General features: G+C 43.1%; 1 protein-coding gene across 1 annotated transcript in view; it reads left to right on the forward strand.

Moving 5' to 3' along the window:
* The window catches only part of LOC308593580 (serpin B12-like), a gene marked incomplete at its 5' end in the record, with an annotated part of 33,588 nt that extends 19,686 nt beyond the window's left edge, over positions 1 to 13,902 (forward strand). Inside the window, 4 exons of the mRNA XM_081206042.1 lie at positions 5,077 to 5,194; positions 8,047 to 8,189; positions 10,745 to 10,900; positions 12,633 to 13,902. Of these exons, the coding sequence (XP_081062168.1) occupies positions 5,077 to 5,194; positions 8,047 to 8,189; positions 10,745 to 10,900; positions 12,633 to 13,037 (822 nt within the window). The remainder of the gene's footprint in view (positions 1 to 5,076; positions 5,195 to 8,046; positions 8,190 to 10,744; positions 10,901 to 12,632) is intronic.
* Between the last annotated feature and the right edge of the window lie 6,227 nt (positions 13,903 to 20,129).

Below are 20,129 nucleotides of genomic sequence, written 5' to 3' on the forward strand. Positions count from 1 at the left end.
CAAAGGGGAGTTATGCTGTGCCTAAGAGTGGGGATGCTGAGTTTGAGAACACAGTAAATGCTTTCGCAGCTAGACACTGTTTTCGCTGTGGTTCCTCTTCCCATTTAATCAGGAATTGTACACGTGAACCTGGTCAAGACAGCACCAAGGCCGTTACCCCTAGTTACCAGACAAGGAGTTCCAGGGGACGTCGAAGAAGAGGAGGAGGCCGTGGCTACTCCCACACCACACAGCACATGGCTTCAGCAATGGCGTTGATGCAAGGGCGTGGCCAAGGCAGCAATCTACGCTGGTTGATCGACAGTGGTGCATCTCATCACCTGGTGGCGCCATCTAGTGTCCGTTTGCAGAATTGCAGGCATTTGCAAACCCTTAAAGTTGTGACAATGGCAGATTCAACTAAACGTTCCTTAGAGACTGTAGGCACAGTGTTTTTGAAGTGTTTGCAAACAGAAATTGATGCCTACGTGCTAAAGGGAATGAAGGGGTGTATTTTGTCTGTGTCAGAACTTGATAGAAATGGGTTTAAAACTGTGTTTGAAAATGGGGTTTGCACTATTTCAAAGAATAACGTATCTCTTTTGCAGGTGGAATGCAGAGATGGGTTATATTATTTTGAGACAAGTCCAGATGAAGTTGAACAGGTTCATGCTGGTTGTGTGAACTCGCCTACCCATAATTCTTGTGTTCATTTATGGCACCGCCGTTTGGGACATATTAATTTTTCAGTATGTTAAAAGACAACCTGAATTATCAGAAGGGTGCAAATTGAACAAATGTGCTAAGTATTTGGATTGTACTGCATGCAAGAGGGCGAAGGTTCATAGATGCAGCTATCCCAGTTCAAATAGGAAATCTGACAAAGTATTCCAACTTGTGCATATGGACCTATGTGGCCCAATGCCTGTTGCTAGCATGGGAGGTTCGAGGTATGCACTGTGTCTCTCAGATGACAAAGCAAAGGTTACATGGTTTTTTCCTCTCAAAACAAAAGCAGATACTGCAGAAACAGTTAAAAATTGGGTTCATGCAGTAGAACTTGAATTCGGCACTAGAGTACTTGCTTTTCAGACAGACAGAGGGTCAGAATTTACCGGGTCTGTGTTGCAGAATTTCTTTAAGAAAAAGGGAATTAAGCATCGTCTGTCTACACCTTATTCCCCCCAAGAGGGAGGCGTGGCCGAACGTAAAAACAGGGTTCTGCAAGAGTTGGCAAACTCTATGTTGTTTGATGCTAAACTTCCTCAAAGTTACTGGGCGGAAGCCTGGCAGACGGCTACTCATGTTCTGAACCGAGTATATAATTCGGTAATTGATACTACGCCATATTTTGCTTTATATGGGAAGAAGCCCAAAGTTAATTACTTTCGGGTGTTTGGATCTCAAGCCTATGTACTTATCCCAAAAGCGTTAAGGAAAAAGGGAGGTCCAAGGGCTAGGAAACTCATCTTTTGTGGGTACGAACCACATGCCAAATCTTGGAGGTTCGTGAACCCAGATGGGGATACTACAAGAGTGGTCCTCAGTAGGAGCGCTGAATTTTGTGAGCAATCCGGATGGACTCACTTACATGCTAAGCCTGACATTTTGAGAGATGATTTAGGCATTTATGCTGAGAAAGAAAGTCCAGAGGGTGATGAGCCAGAAGGGGATGGTGCACATGGTTCAGATGCAGATTCTGACCAGGCACAAGGTTCTTCTCCTAAGGTAGAAAAGCCAGAATCTAAAAGTGTTCCAACATCGCCAGTCATTAGGCCTAGCAGACAGCAAAAGCGAAGCAGGTCGCCTGCAACACCAAGCCCAAAGGAGGTATCTAAACAGAGGTCTTTATCCCTAGGGGCACGTCCAGACATAAAGTCTGAGACAGATTCTGACAGCCAACGGTCAGAGGGGGCACAAGAGCAAGAGGAGCAATTGCGCAGGTCAAAACGTGCCACAAAGGGCAAGCCGCCAGAGCGGTTTAAGGTGACAAGTGTATACGTAAATATGGCACAGTGTGAGCCAGATAGCTATGTAGAGGTACAACAGCTTCCAAGCTCAGAAGCCGCAAAGTGGCAGGAAGCAATGGAAAAAGAGATGGCTTCAATGAAGTCTCTTGGTGTGTTTACAAGTACAGAGCTTCCAAAAGGCCAACAAGCTGTAGGTTGTCGATGGGTATATCGTTTAAAGCCCACAACTACTGAGGAGTTGCAATATAAAGCCCGACTAGTTGCAAAAGGGTTTTCGCAGCGCAAAGGAGTTCACTATTCTCAAATTTATGCCCCTACTTCAAGATCGGAGTCGTTAAGAATGCTTTTAGCCTCTTCAGCTAAGAAGGGAAATAAGCTGTTTCATTTTGATGTCAATGTGGCTTATTTAAATGCAGACTTACAGGAGGAAGTCTATATGACGCCACCACCAGGTTTTGAAGGAGACAAGCCAAACCAGGTCTGGCGCCTACACAAATCCATTTATGGGTTGAAACAGTCCGCCCGTAATTGGAATTCCTGCTTAAACGATGCTCTAGAGAGCATGGGGTTCAGAAAGAGCGCAGCAGATGCGTGTCTTTATCTAAAAGGCTCGGGATGTGAACAAGAAGCAGTTTTGATATTTGTTGACAATTTATTATACAGTGGAAAGGACGATAAACTTGCACAACAATTTGCCACAAAGCTTGGAGAAAGGTTTCAGATAAAATCACTAGGCAATGTATCTGTTTATCTAGGAGTTAAAATTCAGCAAGATGAAGATGGGAACTATTGGCTCAGCCAAGAAGCTAAGATCCAGCAGTTGCTGGAAAGGTTTAAAATGGACAACTGTGCTGGTGTTAAAACCCCAATGGAGTTAAGTTACACAAAGGATGCTCAAACTGAGCAACAGACAGAGTTCTGTAATCCCAGTTTACCAGTCAGCGATAGGCAGTCTACTCCACATTGCACAGTGGACTCGGCCCGATATAACATATGCTGTCAACATGCTGTGTAGACAAGCTGAAAAACCATCAATGCATGCTTGGCAAGGAGTAAAAAGAGTTTTAAGGTATCTCCAAACTACCAAAAGGTTTCGCTTAAAACTATCAGCAGAGGGCAGCACACAACTTGAATGTTGGGCCGACAGCAGTTGGGCTGATGCTGGACCAGATAGAAAATCAGTGTCAGGAATGGCGATAAAATTTGGAAATGCACTAATTGGTTGGAGATCAAGAAAACAATCACTTATAGCTTTAAGTTCAACTGAATCTGAGTTCAATGCATTATCAGATGTATGTAGAGAACTGGAATTTTATAAGCAACTGGTACAAGAATTGTTTGGAGAATGTTCCCTACCTATCAGAGTGTGGGAAGACAATCAACCTTGTATTAAACTAGCTAAATCAGGTCAATTCAAGGCACACACAAAACATTTGGATATCCGTTATCAAAATGTATGCCAAAGTGTAAAACAAGGTTTAATTGAACTAAAGTATTGTCCAAGCCAAGAAAATCTCGCAGACGGTTTTACAAAAGCTTTGAGTCCGCAATCTCATAAATGTTTCTGTTCAGGTTTAAATTTGAATTAAGGTTGGTACAGCTCAGTGTTACGAGCGAGAGGGGGTGTTGGTATTAAAGGGTTAAGAAGCTCTAATCAAGACGCTCTAATCACTGAGCAGCTGGAGGTAGTTAGGCTTCCAGGAATGTGAGTTTGTATAAATAGTCAACTCACTCGTGTGTTTGCCCCCTTCCCCCTTCCTTTTCTTTTGGGGCGTGTTTGCTGAAATGTGTGATTCTTCACCAGGGTTTTTTGTTTTGTGTAAATAAACCTTTTATTTGAGTTCCAAACCGCTTGCTCCAAGAGGGACTCCTGTGCAGGCTCCCTCAGATTCAGCCTCTGAGTCCGAATCCCAGGCCATCACAGACAATTTCATAGGCCTCTTGTGCATGAAGGAGGAGGAGGAGGAAAGGGAAGGTGGAAGCCACCAAGACTTGTTGCCAATCATTTTAAATGGTTTAAATGATAGTCTTCTGAATCCAGGCTACATTCATCATTAAATCAAGGGTGGAAAACCTGTAGCTTTCCAAATGTTTTTGGACTCCAACTTCCTTCATCCCTAACAACTGTCCATACCAGTTGACGGTGATGGGAGTTGAGAGTCATGCATCATATGGAAGGCCGAAGGTGCCCCCTTAGATGCAAAAAAGCTGTTGTGACCACAAAGGAGGGGTGTTGTCAGGGACTGGGCAGAGGAGGAATGGTGGAAGCCTCCTCATCCTGACCCTTCCAGGGAGGAGGAAGAGGAAGACAGTATAGATTAACAACAGTAGTTTGAGGGAGGTCACAGCTCAGAGGCAAATGAGGGGGAAAGTTGGGAAATTGTGGGAGAGCCAAAACGGCTGACTGACACATTGTCATTAGAAAGCACTCCAGACCCACCATCTCCCAGAACCCGGCAAGCCTTAAAAGTAGGAGAGCAAAGAGCTTGAAGGCAGAGGGCACTTAGCAGCACCCGTAGAGGAGGTGATGAAGATGATGAATGAGGAAGTGGGAGAGATGGGGGGGTGGAGAGTCACTCGAGACAATGCCATTATTCAAGAGGCTGGGTTCTATAGCGTCTCTCTGTAAAGTTTGAAATAAAAAAGGACTGTGAGAAACTTTTCCTTGTCTTTATACTTTCCTGGGCAACCAGCCAGGAGCTGCTGACAGCATCCTGACAGGTGCATAACTAGAAATGTTGTTGTTGTTGTTTAGTCGTTTAGTCGTGTCTGACTCTTCGTGACCCCATGGACCAGAGCATGCCAGGCACTCCTGTCTTCATAACTAGAAATACCTTGACTATATTTTAATGGTTGGCCAGATTTTGTGTGCACTTTAGAAGGCCGACTTTGCATGAATGCTGAGGGTTTATCTGTCTCTCACTTTTGTGGCCAAATGCCCCAGAAGAGGAGGCTGCAGGCCACACTACATATCAAGTGTTGCTCTGGTTCCCTTTCTGTGGGAAGGTCTCATGATTACCCAGCAGGGCACTAGGTAAGAGGTGATCAGTACCTGTATACCATCATCCACAAATGGCTTGCCTGTGGAATTCACAATATTTCTCTTTCGTTTTTAAAACCTCTACAGCAATATCTCACACGCACGAAGGAAATCTTTGGAGCTACGCTGCAAACGGTCGACTTTCAAAATGCTACCGAAAAAGCAAGGCAGGAGATTAACCTTGAAGTTGCCAGGCAGACAAAGGGTAAGGAAGCTGAAGGTCACTTCCTGACGACGTGTTTATTGAGCATTCCTCCTGGGCATCCATTCTGATTTGTTTGTGGGGATGTTAGACCTTGTTGCATCATCAAGTATCGTTCCACACTTCCCAGTGAATTTACCCATCACCCCACTCAGGAATAGCAACAGCCTGGAAGCACTCAGTGTTGCAGGAATCATTGATTTGTAGCACAAAACCAAGATCACCACCTTATTTTTCTTGCAGTGTGTTGTTTAGTTGTTTAGTCGTGTCTGACTCTTGTGACCCCATGGACCAGAGCACGCCAGGCCCTCCTGTCTTCCACTGCCTCCCGCAGCTTGGTCAAACTCATGCTGGTAGCTTCGAGAACACTGTCCAACCATCTCATCCTCTGGCATCCCCTTCTCCTTGTGCCCTCCATCTTTGCCAACATCAGGGTCTTTTCCAGGGAGTCTTCTCTTCTCATGAGGTGGCCAAAGTATTGGAGCCTCAGCTTCAGGATCTGTCCTTCCAGTGAGCACTCAGGGCTAATTTCCTTAAGAATGGATGTGTTTGATCTTCTTGCAGTCCATGGGACTCTCAAGAGTCTCCTCCAGCACCATAATTCAAAAGCATCAATTCTTTGGCGATCAGCCTTCTTTATGGTCCGTTTCTTGCAGTACCCCTTTATTATTTCTTCTTCTTCTTCTTCTTCTTCTTCTTCTTCTTCTTCTTCTTCTTCTTCTTCTTCTTCCTCTTCTTCCTCTTCTTCTTCTTCTTCTTCTTCTTCTTCTTCTTCTTCTTCTTCTTCTTCTTCTTCTCTCCTTCTTCTTCTATTTTGACAAAGTAATAACCATAAATATATAAGAATAAAAACGTACACCCCACCACTGAGACCATTCCATTGTAACTATCCAACCTCCCAAAATTTCAACACCTCTTGTGATGGTTTGACCCATTTTCATTTTAACAGTACAAATTCTACAAACACCTTCCATATCTCCTTGAAATAATTTCTCCTGCATATTCCCTGTTAATTTATCATTAATAGCTATATCCCACATTTCTTTATACCACTCTTCCGTTTTATATTCTGCTTCCCCCTTCCACTTCCTATCTATCATAATTCTTGCAGCTGTCAATACATTTGTGAGCAAATCTTTCCCCGGGTCTTTAACAGCATTTTGCACAGCAAGCTAAATTTTATCCAGTGAAGTTTTTCCTCTTGTGGCTCCCTAGCTCTGGGACCCTCTTCCTCTGGAGGTGCAAATGGGAGAAAACCTTACTGGACTTTCTCCATCAAGTTCTTTCAGGTTCTAGAGGTTCCTTGGGGCGTCTTTTTTTTAAATAATTCATTCATGATTATGTGTACTCATGATGATATCAGGGTGGTTTTACATAACCCCAATTTTCAATACTGTTTGCACCTGCAAAGGTTTTGGGGTAGCCATACTGGGTGGTGTTCAGTGCTAGTCCTTTCCCTAAGGCCGTGTTTCTCAACCTGTGGGTCCCCAGATGTCGTTGGACTACAACTCCCATCATTCCTAACCAGCATGACCAGTGGTCAGGGATGCTGGGAGTTGTAGTCCAACAATATCTTGGGACCCACAGGTTGAGAACTGCTGCCCTAAGGGAAGGCCCACTGAAGTTGTTAAACACTACTAAACTTAGGGTGGAATTCAATCTCATGCTATTACAAATGCTCCTTCTGCACCAATATGTCTGTTTGCCAGGCAGAATGATCCTCGTTCCCTTGCATGATGTTCTGGGGATTCTACAGGACTTTCCTGGGGAAGAGTGAGGGAAAGCCCCATGGTGTAAGTAGAAGCCCTTGTGTCGACAGGGTTCATTAAGTGAATCCCACCTTTCAGTTCATTCATCTCAACGGTTCTGCTATAAGTTGGACTTGGTTGAATACAGCTCACGGCTTCATTCCCAATCAGTGCATGTCCTGTAACTTCCTCCTGAAATGCTGTAACTTTTCATACCACAAATATCCTGGTTTGTTTCATATCTATATAAAAAAAAATCCATTTTTTTTGCTCAATAGTGTAAGACATCCCACTGGACAGCAATAATGGGGTAACACTGAGGAAGCATTGCAGGGCTACTAAAAAGGTTAAATGATATGTAATCCACTACTAATGTATTATTACTGCATCAATGACATATTGCAGAATTCATTTGCAATGTCCTGCTGCCCCAACCTAGGTAAAGGTAAAGAGACCGCTGACCATTAGGTCCAGTCATGACCGACTCTGGGGTTGTGGTGCTCATCTCGCTTTATTGGCCAAGAGAGCCGGTGTACAGCTTCTGGGTCATGTGGCCAGCATGACTAAGCCGCTTCTGGCGAACCAGAGCAGCACACGGAAACGCCGTGTACCTTCCCACCAAAGCAGTACCTATTTCTCTACTTGCACTTTGATGTGCTTTCAAACTGCTAGGTTGGCAGGAGCAGGGACCGAGCAACGGGAGCTCACCCCGTCATCGGGATTCGAACCGCCGACCTTCTGATCGGCAAGTCCTAGGCTCTGTGGTTTAACCCACAGCGCCACCTGCGTCCAACCTAGAGGAGCTCATAATGAAAGTTGCCACTGTTATTGGAGCTTTATGCTGCTGTGCTAATCATTTGGTTCTTATTGTCAGTTGTATTTATTTTTATATGCTGGAAACTGCCCTGGGATAACCTCAATGTGATGGAGAGTAGTCTATAAATAAATAAAAATAAAACAGTAATTGAGGGTTTGGGGGAAGTGTGATAAGCACAATTCCTTGGTTCTGTGAATCAAAAACAATTCAGTTGCTTTTACTATGTATGCAAGGTGGTGAGGTTATACTTTTTAAAAAATCCCCATTAATTCAAATTTCTTTTCTCTAAGGAAACATCAAGGACCTTTTCCCTCCGGGAACTATTCAGCTAGACACTGTGTTGGTGCTGGCAAACGCCGTCTATTTTAAAGCAACTTGGGAACACCAGTTTGACCCAAAGCTTACGACAGAAAGAGAATTTAAGCTGAATGAGGTATCGTGGCACAACTGAATCTATTGTTTTAGAATTGTGTGAATGTTCAATGCTGATTCAAGTATGTTACAAAATGGCGGCCCAGTGGCACTCTATCAGCCTTCTCAGCTGAGAAGTAGAACAGGTCGAGGACTTGATTGGCTGGCTGGCTCAAGCCATGGATCCTGCACTTCCTTTGGCAAGAGGCCATAACTCATGCAAAAGGTCCAAGCTTCAGTCCTCAACATCTCTACATGTGTTTAGGAAAGACTTCTATCTGAAGCTCTGGAGAATGCCTGCTAGTCTGTGTAAATGCTGCTGAGCTAGATATATATGTCAATTTGCATTTCTTAGTGCAGAAAGTATTGATCTGATGTGTAGAGATCTTCCCTATTCTAATTAATTCAAGAGGGTTCTGGAAGCTTATCTCTGTGAAAGAAACAAGCAGAAGGTTCATGAAGTTTGGGTTATTCCTTCAGAGAAGCTGAGTACAGATGGTTTAAAATGTTCTGTTATCTCTTCTTCAAGGTCATGCTGACCATAATAAGAGGCCAGAAGGAGCCTGAGTTTCACTTTTTCTTTCCATCTCTTTTCCTTCTGATGTGGTGTTCTGTACATAGTATCCTTACCGTTAAGGTTTAGACTTATTATAAGCTATTGTAAATTCAAGTGGGGCCCTAAGCTATAGCTTATTTAGCTTATACATAAATCCAGCACTGGGGGGAGTACTACATAAATAGCAGCCCACGTGGGCATGTGAAGTGGCACATCCTCTTCTATCAGCTCACAGCTTTATTCTGCTATATGTGTAGCTTAAGCTAAAGTCTGTATAATACAAATGATTTTACTCCAAGGATTCACAAGAGGGCACTCCTCTATTACTAAACAATCTCTACAGCGACAGAGAGGACGATTACATGTGGAGATGTTTTTTTTTTAAAAAAATTGAAATAATTTTTATTTGATTTTACAAATAAAAAAAATAACAATCCAAATACATATCCATATATAGAGATTACTTGGGACTTCTCCCCATTCCATCCATGGGTCCTATTGTCAACATTTACAACTGCCATATTATTCCATATTCTATATTTTATACCTATCCATCTTTTCCATAGTGTTTGCTACAAGTGAGGTAAAAATCCTGCTAATGTTTTCATCTGCTTGCAGTGGTCTCTTAAATAAATTATGAATTTTTCCCATTTTAAATTTTTTTTTTGCCTTCTTGGTTCCTGAGCTTTCCAGTTAGCTTTGCCATTTCGGCGTAGTCCATCAGGTTAGCTCATGTGGAGATGTTTTTAGATGTGCAATTCGTCATTATATTATGTATTTTCGCGTTTTTATATTGTAAACTGCCCTATGATCCTCAGGCGAAGGGTGGCATATACATTTAATAAATAGGTTAAACAAATAAGTAGGCTCCACGCCCAGGACCTCCATTCTACTACCAGGCTGTGTGTTGCCACAGAAATATCTTGCAAAAGGGATTTAAAATTTAAGAACACGTAGTAGAATGCTTAATCCCTCAACGCATTTTGCTGTACTTATCGTAGAAAATTTATATATCCAACCCTTTCAGACTCAGAACCTGCTTTAAATGCAGACATGCATTTGGTTATCCTTTTTTTTATAACCATATATTTTTTACCATATATTTCCATGGGGTCTTGACTTCTCCTGACTTACTGGGACTTTGACTCTTTGTTTTTAATTTTTTGTTTCGTACAGTGCTCAGTTTTATTTATGATACACAGTCACATTTTTATCTTGTTTTTAGGAAATTTTATAGACAGTTGTATTTAAATGTTTTCAACTAAATTGTCATTTAGATATTTTTTATTATATTAAGTGCTACGTTTTTAAAGGAATACATGAAACACCTGCAACTTATTACAGAACATTAAGCAATATTTACTACAAATGCTACAAAAATGGTCAAAAGGCATTCCTAAAAATTTCACCGAGGGGCGGGGGGAGATGCAGTGTTTTCACCAAGGAAAGATAGCAGAAAATAAGGCCATCTCTGGTGGACAGAAAAATGGAGCATACATTCAATTCACTTCAAATATTCAAAGCACATCACATGCGTTAGCTCAGTAACTCAACAGCAACTCTTGATTCGGCTGTATTTGTAACCCCCCCTGCTTTGAATGCAGTATAAATATGCAACACCAGGTGGCGCCAGAGAGCAAAGGAATTTTCTATGTGATTTTTACATCATGTTTTTTCTTTTGCTATAACAATTTAATTTCTGACTTATTTATAGCATTTTTCCCTGTGTGTTGACCCACCCTCTGTGAAGCAGACAAGCATAGTAGCCTCACCTAGCAAAATTGTGGTTGAACTGAGATTTTAATCATATATTTCCTCACAGCTCCCATTCTTAGCCAGTCCTGTCCCCTGCCAGCTACAACCACCTGAAGAATTGGCTTGTACAATGCTATCAAACAGTAGTTCAGCATTTGTGCATTCGGCTGATCCAAGAAGTGAAGTCTTCTTGCCATATTTATTGACAACCAGAGCGTGTGTGTTTCTGCTAAACCTACGTCTTTCTCTATTGCCTTTCGAAACAGAATGAAAGTAAACATGTACAGATGATGCACCAGAAAGGTCGATTTAAGCTGGGATACACGATGGAGAGGGATGCACAGATCCTTTGCCTCCCATACCATGGCAAAGTGTTGTCCATGATCATTATATTGCCAGACGACACCGGCAATTTGAAACAGGTAAGTCACAAACAAGTCACCATGTTTGAAACATAAATCACAGAGTTGCAGAATGGTTTTGACATTGTTGTTGTTTAGTCGTTTAGTCGTGTCCGACTCTTCGTGACCCCATGGACCAGAGCACGCCAGGCACTCCTGTCTTCCACTGCCTCTGCAGTTTGGTCAAACTCATGCTGGTAGCTTCAAGAACACCGTCCAACCATCTCGTCCTCTGTCGTCCCCTTCTCCTTGTGCCCTCCATCTTTCCTAGCATCAGGGCCTTTCCCAGAGATTTGCCCCCATAACTTACAGTGAATCATGTTTTGTTTTGTAAATAATTTTACAAATTTTACTAAAATCCAATATAAACCACATTATCTCAATCTCAAATTACAATTCAAATTCAAATATGTATCAATTATAAAGCCAATTATAAATTTTGTGTGGCCTCCCGCGGGCTAGATTTCAAGGTTAGATCATTTTATTTTGTCCTGCTTCCGAAGTCTTAATTAGTCCTGTTACAATAAAAAAATCCCTTCCAGTAGCACCTTAAAGACCAACTAAGTTAGTTCTTGGTATGAGCTTTCGTGTGCATGCACACTTCTTCAGATACCATCTGAAGAAGTATCTGAAGAAGTGTGCATGCACATGAAAGCTCATACCAAGAACTAACTTAGTTGGTCTTTAAGGTGCTACTGGAAGGGATTTTTTTATCTTGACTATGGCAGACCAACACGGCTACCTATCTGTAACTTAGTCCTGTTACGTTCAGTCTTGATCTTGATCCCTTATCAGCAGCTACAGAGTTGCTTTTTTTACTTCCAAACATATTGGCACATTTAATAAATTTCATTTTTCTGCAAGAGGAGTTCTGTATCCCATATATTTCCTGTGTGTGATGTTCAGTGCCGGATTTACATATAAGCTAAACAAGCTATATCTTAGGGCCCCACTCTCTTGCAGGCCCCCCAAAAATTTAAAGGAAAAAACCCCTGGATGTACATTTCCAAAATATAACATAAAAAACAAATAAAATAAAACCTACGCACAGCAACAGTGTTTTGTGTTGTGTAGGCTCCTACAATGTAAGTAGCTAGCCTGCTCCCTCAAATATCACTTTTTTCTCATTTCTATATATAGGGTGCCTACATTCTGCATGGACTGGTTGCATGACAACATGTGCAAATGACATTAGATACCTATTGGGTCCATAAATTAAAATATATATTCAACACAAAAAAACAGCAGCAATTTGTTGTTTACAAAGGACATATAAAGGGCCTCATGACCTTCAGTAGCTTAAAGTAAAGGTAAAGGGACCCCTGACCATTAGGTCCAGTCGTGGCCGACTCTGGGGTTGCGGCACTCATCTCGCTTTATTGGCCGAGGGAGCCGGTGTACAGTTTCCGGGTCATGTGGCCAGCATGACTAAGCCACTTCTGGGGAACCAGAGCAGCGCATGGAAACACCGTTTACCTTCCCGCCGGAGTGGTACCTATTTATCTACTTGCACTTTGAGGTGCTTTCAAACTGCTAGGTTGGCAGGAGCAGGGACCGAGCAACAGGAGCTCACCCCGTTGTGGGGATTTGAACCGCCAACCTTCTGATTGGCAAGTCCTAGGCTTTGTGGTTTAACCCACAGCGCCACCCGCGTCCCTTCAGTTGCTTAGGGCCTCATTAAAACTAAATCCGGCCCTGGCGATGTTTAGTTTAGCCATGTTGTTTCTTAATTCTTTTTTTTTTTGCCATACAGGTTGAAAACACCATGACCAGTGAGAATTTAGCATGCTGGACTGCCTCAGAAAACTTGACAGAGGAGAATGTCGAGGTGTATCTCCCCCAGTTCAAGCTTGAAGAGTCCTTCAACCTCAACTCGCCTTTGCAAGCCCTGGGGATGATTGATGTGTTTGACAGATCCAGAGCCGACCTTTCTGGGATGGCTGCCTCCGATCAACTATACTTATCCAAAGTGCTTCACAAAGCCTTTGTGGACGTTGACGAAGTGGGGACAAAAGCAGCCGCCGCCACAGGCGCTGTGGTCTCCAACAGATCCTTGCCATCCTATAAACTATTCGAAGCTAATCACCCATTCCTCTTCTGCATCCAGCACAATCCTAGCAATGCCATCCTTTTTCTTGGCAAACTCTGCTCCCCTTAAAACACAAGTCAGGTTCCTTCTTTCAGCATATTGAAAAGGGCTGAAAACAAAGTGCCTTGTCCAATGTAATATTAAGGTCTGTTTTTTATTTCTTTTGCAATAGGGGACCACTTACACCAGGGATGGGAAACTTTTGGCCTGGGAGTTGCATGTGACTCTTGATGCCTCTCTATTTTATTTTATTTTTGATAATATTTTATTTTTATTAGTTTTGAATTACAATGCAATAATAGCCTCACTTCCTGCCAACCTAGCAGTTCGAAATCACACAGTGCAAGTAGATAAATAGGTACCACTCCGGCGGGAAGGTAAACGGCATTTCCATGCGCTGCTCTGGTTCGCCAGAAGCGGTTTAGTCATGCTGGCCACATGACCCAGAAGCTGTACGCCGGCTCCCTCGGCCAATAAAGCGAGATGAGCACCGCAACCCCAGAGTCGGCCACGACTGGACCTAACAGTAGGGGTCCCTTTACCTTTAATAGCCTCATTATAACAATACCAATTTATAAAACAATTATAAATACCAATCATTCAAATACCAAATTGCATAATTTAGATAAAGTGGCCCCCTGTGTGCTGGATTTGATAGTTTGATTCTTTCCTTTATTTCTGCATTCCAAAATCTTATTAATTTCAGAATATCAGAATAAATGTAGTTTAAGAGTGAATTTTAGATACAATGGAAAGAGAAAAGATTTGGATTATGATAAAAGATGCAGGAGGAAATGATTAACAGTAGGACCCACAATGGGGAAAAGGGAAGTTCAAGAGATTTATTGGACTCTTGTTTTTATGTTGTATGTTGGATATGTGGCTGTAAATTTTAAATCTGAAAAACCAAATAAAATAATTTCAAAAAAAAAAATAAATCTTACTAATTTCCATTACATTCTGGTCTTAGTAATAATCCCTTATACAACAACTGCAATATTAATAACTTCTATTCGTGTTGACACATTAAATGATTTACAAAACTACAAGTGAGGAACTCAAACTACAGTGGTACCTCAGGTTACATACGCTTCAGGTTACAGATTCCGTTAACCCAGAAATAGTGCTTCAGGTTAAGAACTTTGCTTCAGGATGAGAACAGAAATCGGGCTCCCGCGGCACAGCAGCAGCAGGAGGCCCCATTAGCTAAAGTGGTGCTTCAGGTTAAGAACAGTTTCAGGTTAAGTACGGACCTCCAGAACAAATTAAGTACTTAACCTGAGGTACCACTGTATATCCTTGTTCTTCCTGCGTGTGGCAATTATTCTGTCTGTGATGTTTCTTCCTGTCCTTGTAAGATATGTCTTTCTTTCCCCCGGTTGTTGCTGTTGTCCATCATGCCTTGGGCAGATGGATGCCTCTCTAAATCAGTGTTTCCCAAACGTTTTTGGGCAACGGCACACCTGTTTACCGGAAAAAAATCTCGCGGCACACCACCATTAAAGCCCCGCCCCGTGACGTCAGCGCGCAGCGTCACGCCGGGAGGGACGCAAAAAAGTGAAAGTTTTTTCCCTCCCCCTTGCCGGGGTGGGAGGAGGCAGCAGAGCGAGGGACTGAGGGACGGCGGCAGCTGAGGCGGCGGCGGCTGTTGTGGTGGTGGCGGCGATAGCGGGCGGAGGAGGGGGCGGCGGCGGGGCTTGAGGAGCCGTCGCCGGGAGTTGCTGCTGCTGCTGTTGCTGCTGCTGCCCGGACATGCCGGCCTCCTCCTCCTCCGCTGTCTCGCGCTCCTCCCTTTTGCGCGCTGCCCCGCCGCTCAGCACCACCACCGCGGAGCCGCCCCCGGCTCGACGCGGATCCTCGCCGCCGCCGCCTCTCGCCGCCCGACTCGCCCGCCTCCCTCCCACGGCACACCAGCCGATGTCTCACGGCACAGTAGTGTGCCGCGGAACACCGGTTGGGAAACACTGCTCTAAATAAACATTTGTTGCTCCACCCGCCTTTGCGGCTGGCTCCAACCACCACCGTCAAGTGGGCCCCTGAAAGTTTCCTAGCAAGGGACATGGCCCTGAAAAATGCTCCCCACACATTCCTTCTCCCAAGGTTGATGTTGGCCGCCATGTTTTCAGCTAGTACAGAGGCTCCCAACAGATGAAACATGCACAAATGGTTTTGCCATTTTTCCTTCTCTTCTCTTCTTTCTTTATGCTTCCACCACCCCTTATTTTTATTCATTGACCCCCTCCCATTGCATCCGAGGCTACAGTCCCCCTGGACCGTTCCAACACCCCCGAAAGGGCGGTATCACACACTTTTGGGAAACACTGAGTTACTATTTTACCAGCACTAACCATATCAAGAGATTTCTCTGCCATAATGGAAAGCAGCAGCAGAGCAAGTTAGGAAGCAGACTTGCAGGGTGGGGAGAGGCGCAAGATGCTACATTAAAGCAGAAAGACCACATTCAGAAGTAAAAGCGGCTAGGAGAGGGCCGTAGCTCATCTGTCTCGCATCCAGCAGGTCCTAGATAGGGTCAGTCCAAGTAGGGCTGGGAAGGTCTTCTGTCTGAAACCCTGGGGAGGCACTTCCACTCAGAGTAGACAATACTGAGGTAGATACACCAATAAGAAGGCAGCTTCTTAAGCTCTTAATACTGGAAAAATAAAGGGAAGGTAGCAGCACTCAGAAGGTTGGCAGTTCGAATCCCCATGACTGGGTGAGCTCCTGTTGCTCGGTCCCTGCTCCTGCCAACCTAGCAGTTCGAAAGTACATCAAAGTGCAAGTAGATGAATAGGTTCCGCTCTGGCAGGAAGGTAAACGGTGTTTCCGTGCATTGATCTGGTTCACCAGAAGCGGCTTAGTCATGCTGGCCACATGACCTGGAAGCTGTCTGTGGACAAACGCTGGCTCCCTTGGCCAGTAAAGCGAGATGAGCGCCACAACCCCAGAGTCATCTACAACTGGGAGCCAGTGTGGTGTAGTGGTTAAGAGCGGTAGTCTCGTAATCTGGTGAACTGGGTTCGCGTCTCTGCTCCTCCACATGCAGCTGCTGGGTGACCTTGGGCTAGTCACACTTCTTTGAAGTCTCTCAGCCCCACTCACCTCACAGAGTGTTTGTTGTGGGGGAGGAAGGGAAAGGAGATTGTTAGCCGCTTTGAGACTCCTTAGGGTAGTGATAAAGCGGGATATCAAATCCAAACTCTTCCTCTTCTTCTAACAGTCAGGGGTCATTTTACTTAGGAACACTCCCAAACAAACCTGAAAGAGTGCAAGTTAGCAATGATCACCAGGGGGAGCACTTTACACACAGAACATAAAGAACCGAGCCCTACCTTTGGCCTCAGCAAACAGGCGGCTAGAAATTTTAATGCACAATTTGTCTTTCAGCCCCTCAAATGAGGCTTGGCAGGCATGTATTGTGGCTCGCTAGTCTGAGGCATGTCGGGCTTCCTGTTGAGCTGTCATTTAGGGCTAGTGGCAGGGCTTTTTTCCCATCAGGAACTTACCAGGATTCACTTCCAATGGCATCTCTCAGGTGGGTGCCATTGCCATTCTAAGTGAACAAGGGAGGCCTTCATGGTGAGTTCCTGAACCTCTTTTTCTAGAAAAAGTAGCACTGCTTAAGGCCAGTCTTCTACTGACATTTAAACTAGCATTTGGTGTATCACAAGCAACTGAGTAGGTAATGGTAAAGGTAAAGGGACTCCTGACCATTAGGTCCAGTCGTGGCCGACTCTGGGGTTGCGGTGCTCATCTTGCTTTATTGGCTGAGGGAGCCGGTGTACAGCTTCCGGGTCATGTGGCCAGAATGACTAAGCCGCTTCTGGCGAACCAGAGCAGTGCACGGAAACACCGTTTACCTTCCCACCGGAGCGGTACCTATTTATCTACTTGTACTTTGATGTGCTTTCGAACTGCTAGGTTGGCAGGAGCAGGGACCGAGCAACGGGAACTCACCCTGTTGCGGGGATTTGAACCACCAACCTTCTGATCGGCAAGTCCTAGGCTCTGTGGTTTAACCCACAGCACCACTGAGTAGGGGTGCTTGCAAATGAACATTTTATGCTGTCCTATCCTGCCTCCCTGAATAAGCTCCCCCTCATTGGAAAAAGGAGGACAACTGAGTCCCCGTGAGTAGACTGATTGAATCTGGAATCTGCCCCCCTTGCCACTTTGAGAGGTTCTGATGTTTGACTGAGTCAACCAAGGGCCCCAATTAATTTTCCACAAGAGCAGCTTTTTGCTTGCTCAGGCCTCCCCCCCCCACGGAAAACAGAGCATCATTGCAGTGAGATAAGGGCTGGAAACCGAAGTTAGCACAAATGGTAATTGGAATATGATGCATATTTTTAAGGTATTTTGAAACTGGCTGGATTAGCATCTTGTTTTAGCTGAAGGTGGAAATAAAAGCACGCTGAAGTGATAAGGTCATGAGATGATCTGTGATTCTTCTTTTTTACAGCATGTATTGGAGAATAATTGGTCCCTTTACAATTAAGGACAATTTTTAGTATCAGGAAACACAGGGGTCTCGTTTTGCTGCCTGAGGTGAAATGGGAATGTGTGCATTGATTCAAGTACAAGCTGACACACCTCATTTGCCATTATTCCCTTTATCACTGGTGCTAAAAGTCTGCTACTCCACATCCTACAAGGGAGGAAAAGCAGAATAGCTCTTTTGCATCGCATGAGAACATTAGACCTGATCATCAAGCACGGTGAGAGACAGGCCCATAAGGAGGGATGGTTCAAGGGTCCTTGCTTTTCTATAGGAGAGAGAGCAGATTGATTGCATGAAAATAATTGACACCAAGTAAATTAGCTAAAATGTATAAATCTGAATCAGATATCTGCTGGAAATGCAAAGAAAAAGAAGGTACATTCTATCACATATGGTGGACATGCAAAAAGGTTAAGACTTACTAGGGGATGATATATAGTGAGTTGAAAAAAAATGTTCTAAAAATCTTTTGTTAAAAGCACATAAGCTTTTCTTTTAGGTATAATAGATGAAGGTGTACTGGATACAGAATTACTAAGCTATTTTCTGCTTAGTTTTGAATTCTGAATCAATCCAGGGGTATGTGTGAGAGGGAGATTTGCCCTTCACTTATTTTTAAAAAGAGAAGTTATTGTATCCTCCTGCATTAGGTACAGCTGGAAAATGTGCTGTGCTACCTGAGCTCCTTTGAAATCTGTGTAATCAAAGGAAGAATTGCAACATCACCACCAGTTGCGTGTGGCCATGGGTTACTTAAAATACATTCAGAAGCATCATTATCATGGACTAATTTGATCCTGATACTGTCTGCAACTGCTTGAACATTAAGTATGTCTAAACTGACTCTTAGATGCAATCTTTATTACCTATTATAATGATCTTGTTTTCAAGGAGAGGTGACTTATCTGGTTATTTTACCAGCTGAAAATGTCTGAAGTATGCATTTATTTTTTAAAAAGGATTGTAGGGCAATGACATTTTCCTAGCATTCATTTCCCCTGCTTTATTAAGCTTTTTTTATTAAAGCTTGAAAAATATATATACAGAAATCAACATCAAATATCAAGCATATTTTTACATGAAAAGTAAAGAAAAGAAAAGACTCCCAATTCTCCAACTATCAGCTTAAAAAACTTATACAAAACTCTTTCTTCATAATAACATCCAACTCTTCTACTTTCCTTAAACCAACCTTTTGTTCAGTCTTCAAAGCCAGATATCAGAAGCTCATTTTCCTTTTTGTGCAAAAAAGTCCATAAGGGGTTTCCAATCATTAATAAATGTCAACAATGATCTTTCCCTAATTAAGCATGTCAATTTTGCCATCTCAGCCAAATCCATTAATTTAAATAACCATTCTTCCATAGTAGGTAATAATAAGTCCCTCCATCTTTGTGCATATAAGTCTTGCCGCTATGATTGTATATTGCACTAATCTTCCAAATTCTTTTTCCAGTTATATATCCATCTGTTCCAGCAGGAAGAGCTGTGGTTTCAGCTGAGCAAAGACCTTCAAAATCTTCTGCATCTTGTATATAATAAACAAATGGAATAAATATACTAGATGTATATACAGGAAAAGTTATAAAACAAACTGTGCGATAAAATTAAGACAATAGAAAAAGTAAGAGAATGATTGGAAGTTTCTTTCAGAAGACTTTATTAGAAAAGACAGGATGTTATAACCAATATTTATTTCTTATTGTTAACTCTTCTTTGCTGTTTATTTTTATTTTCTTTATCTTTTTTCTATTATATTTTTGTGTTTAATTTTGATGTAACTATTTGTAATATATATATAAGATGATATTTTAAATCAATAAAAATGAATTTAAAAAACAAAAAAACCCCAAAAACAAAATCTTCTGCATCAATGTATGTACAGTGGTACCTCAGGTTAAGTACTTAATTCATTCCGGAGGTCCGTTCTTAACCTGAAACTGTTCTTAACCTGAGGTACCACTTTAGCTAATGGGGCCTCCCGCTGCCGCCGCGCCGCCGGAGCACAATTTCTGTTCTCATCCTGAAGCAAAGTTCTTAACCCGAGGTACTATTTCTGGGTTAGCGGAGTCTGTAACCTGAAGCGTCTGTAACCCGAGGTACCACTGTATTTGTATGCAACATGTTTTAGCTTTTCTGCATGCCCACCTGGCATGATAAAATGTCCCTTCGTGTTCTTGACACTTCCAACAAACAGTTGGGACATTTTTACACATTCTAAATAACTTCTCGGGAGTTAGGTACCAACGACACATCATTTTGTAAAAATTCTCTTTAAAATCAATGTGTGTTTTAACCCTTTAGTTCAGACTTGTTCCCCACTATTCCATCTGCCTAGTATTCATTCCAAGGAGACAGATACTGTGGTCCTGCCAAAATCCACCCAGCTGCATTTAACTCAGTGGAGCTTGGTTCTAAGTCCAGGTGCATGGCAACAGGCTGCAAATATCAGTGGAACAGCAGAGAAATTAGCTAACCTGAACTCTCATTCAGTTACAGGGACCCACTAGAGCAGGGGTCAGCAAACATTTTCAGCAGGGGGCCAGTCCACTGTCCCTCAGACCTTGTGGGGGGCTGGACTATATTTTTTGGGGGGGGCGGGGATGAACAAATTCCTATACCCCATAAATAAAAGGACACATTCTACTCATGTAAAAACACCA

This window comes from Podarcis bocagei (genome assembly GCF_964188305.1).
Source record: "Podarcis bocagei genome assembly, chromosome: 8".
Lineage (NCBI taxonomy): Eukaryota > Metazoa > Chordata > Lepidosauria > Squamata > Lacertidae > Podarcis > Podarcis bocagei.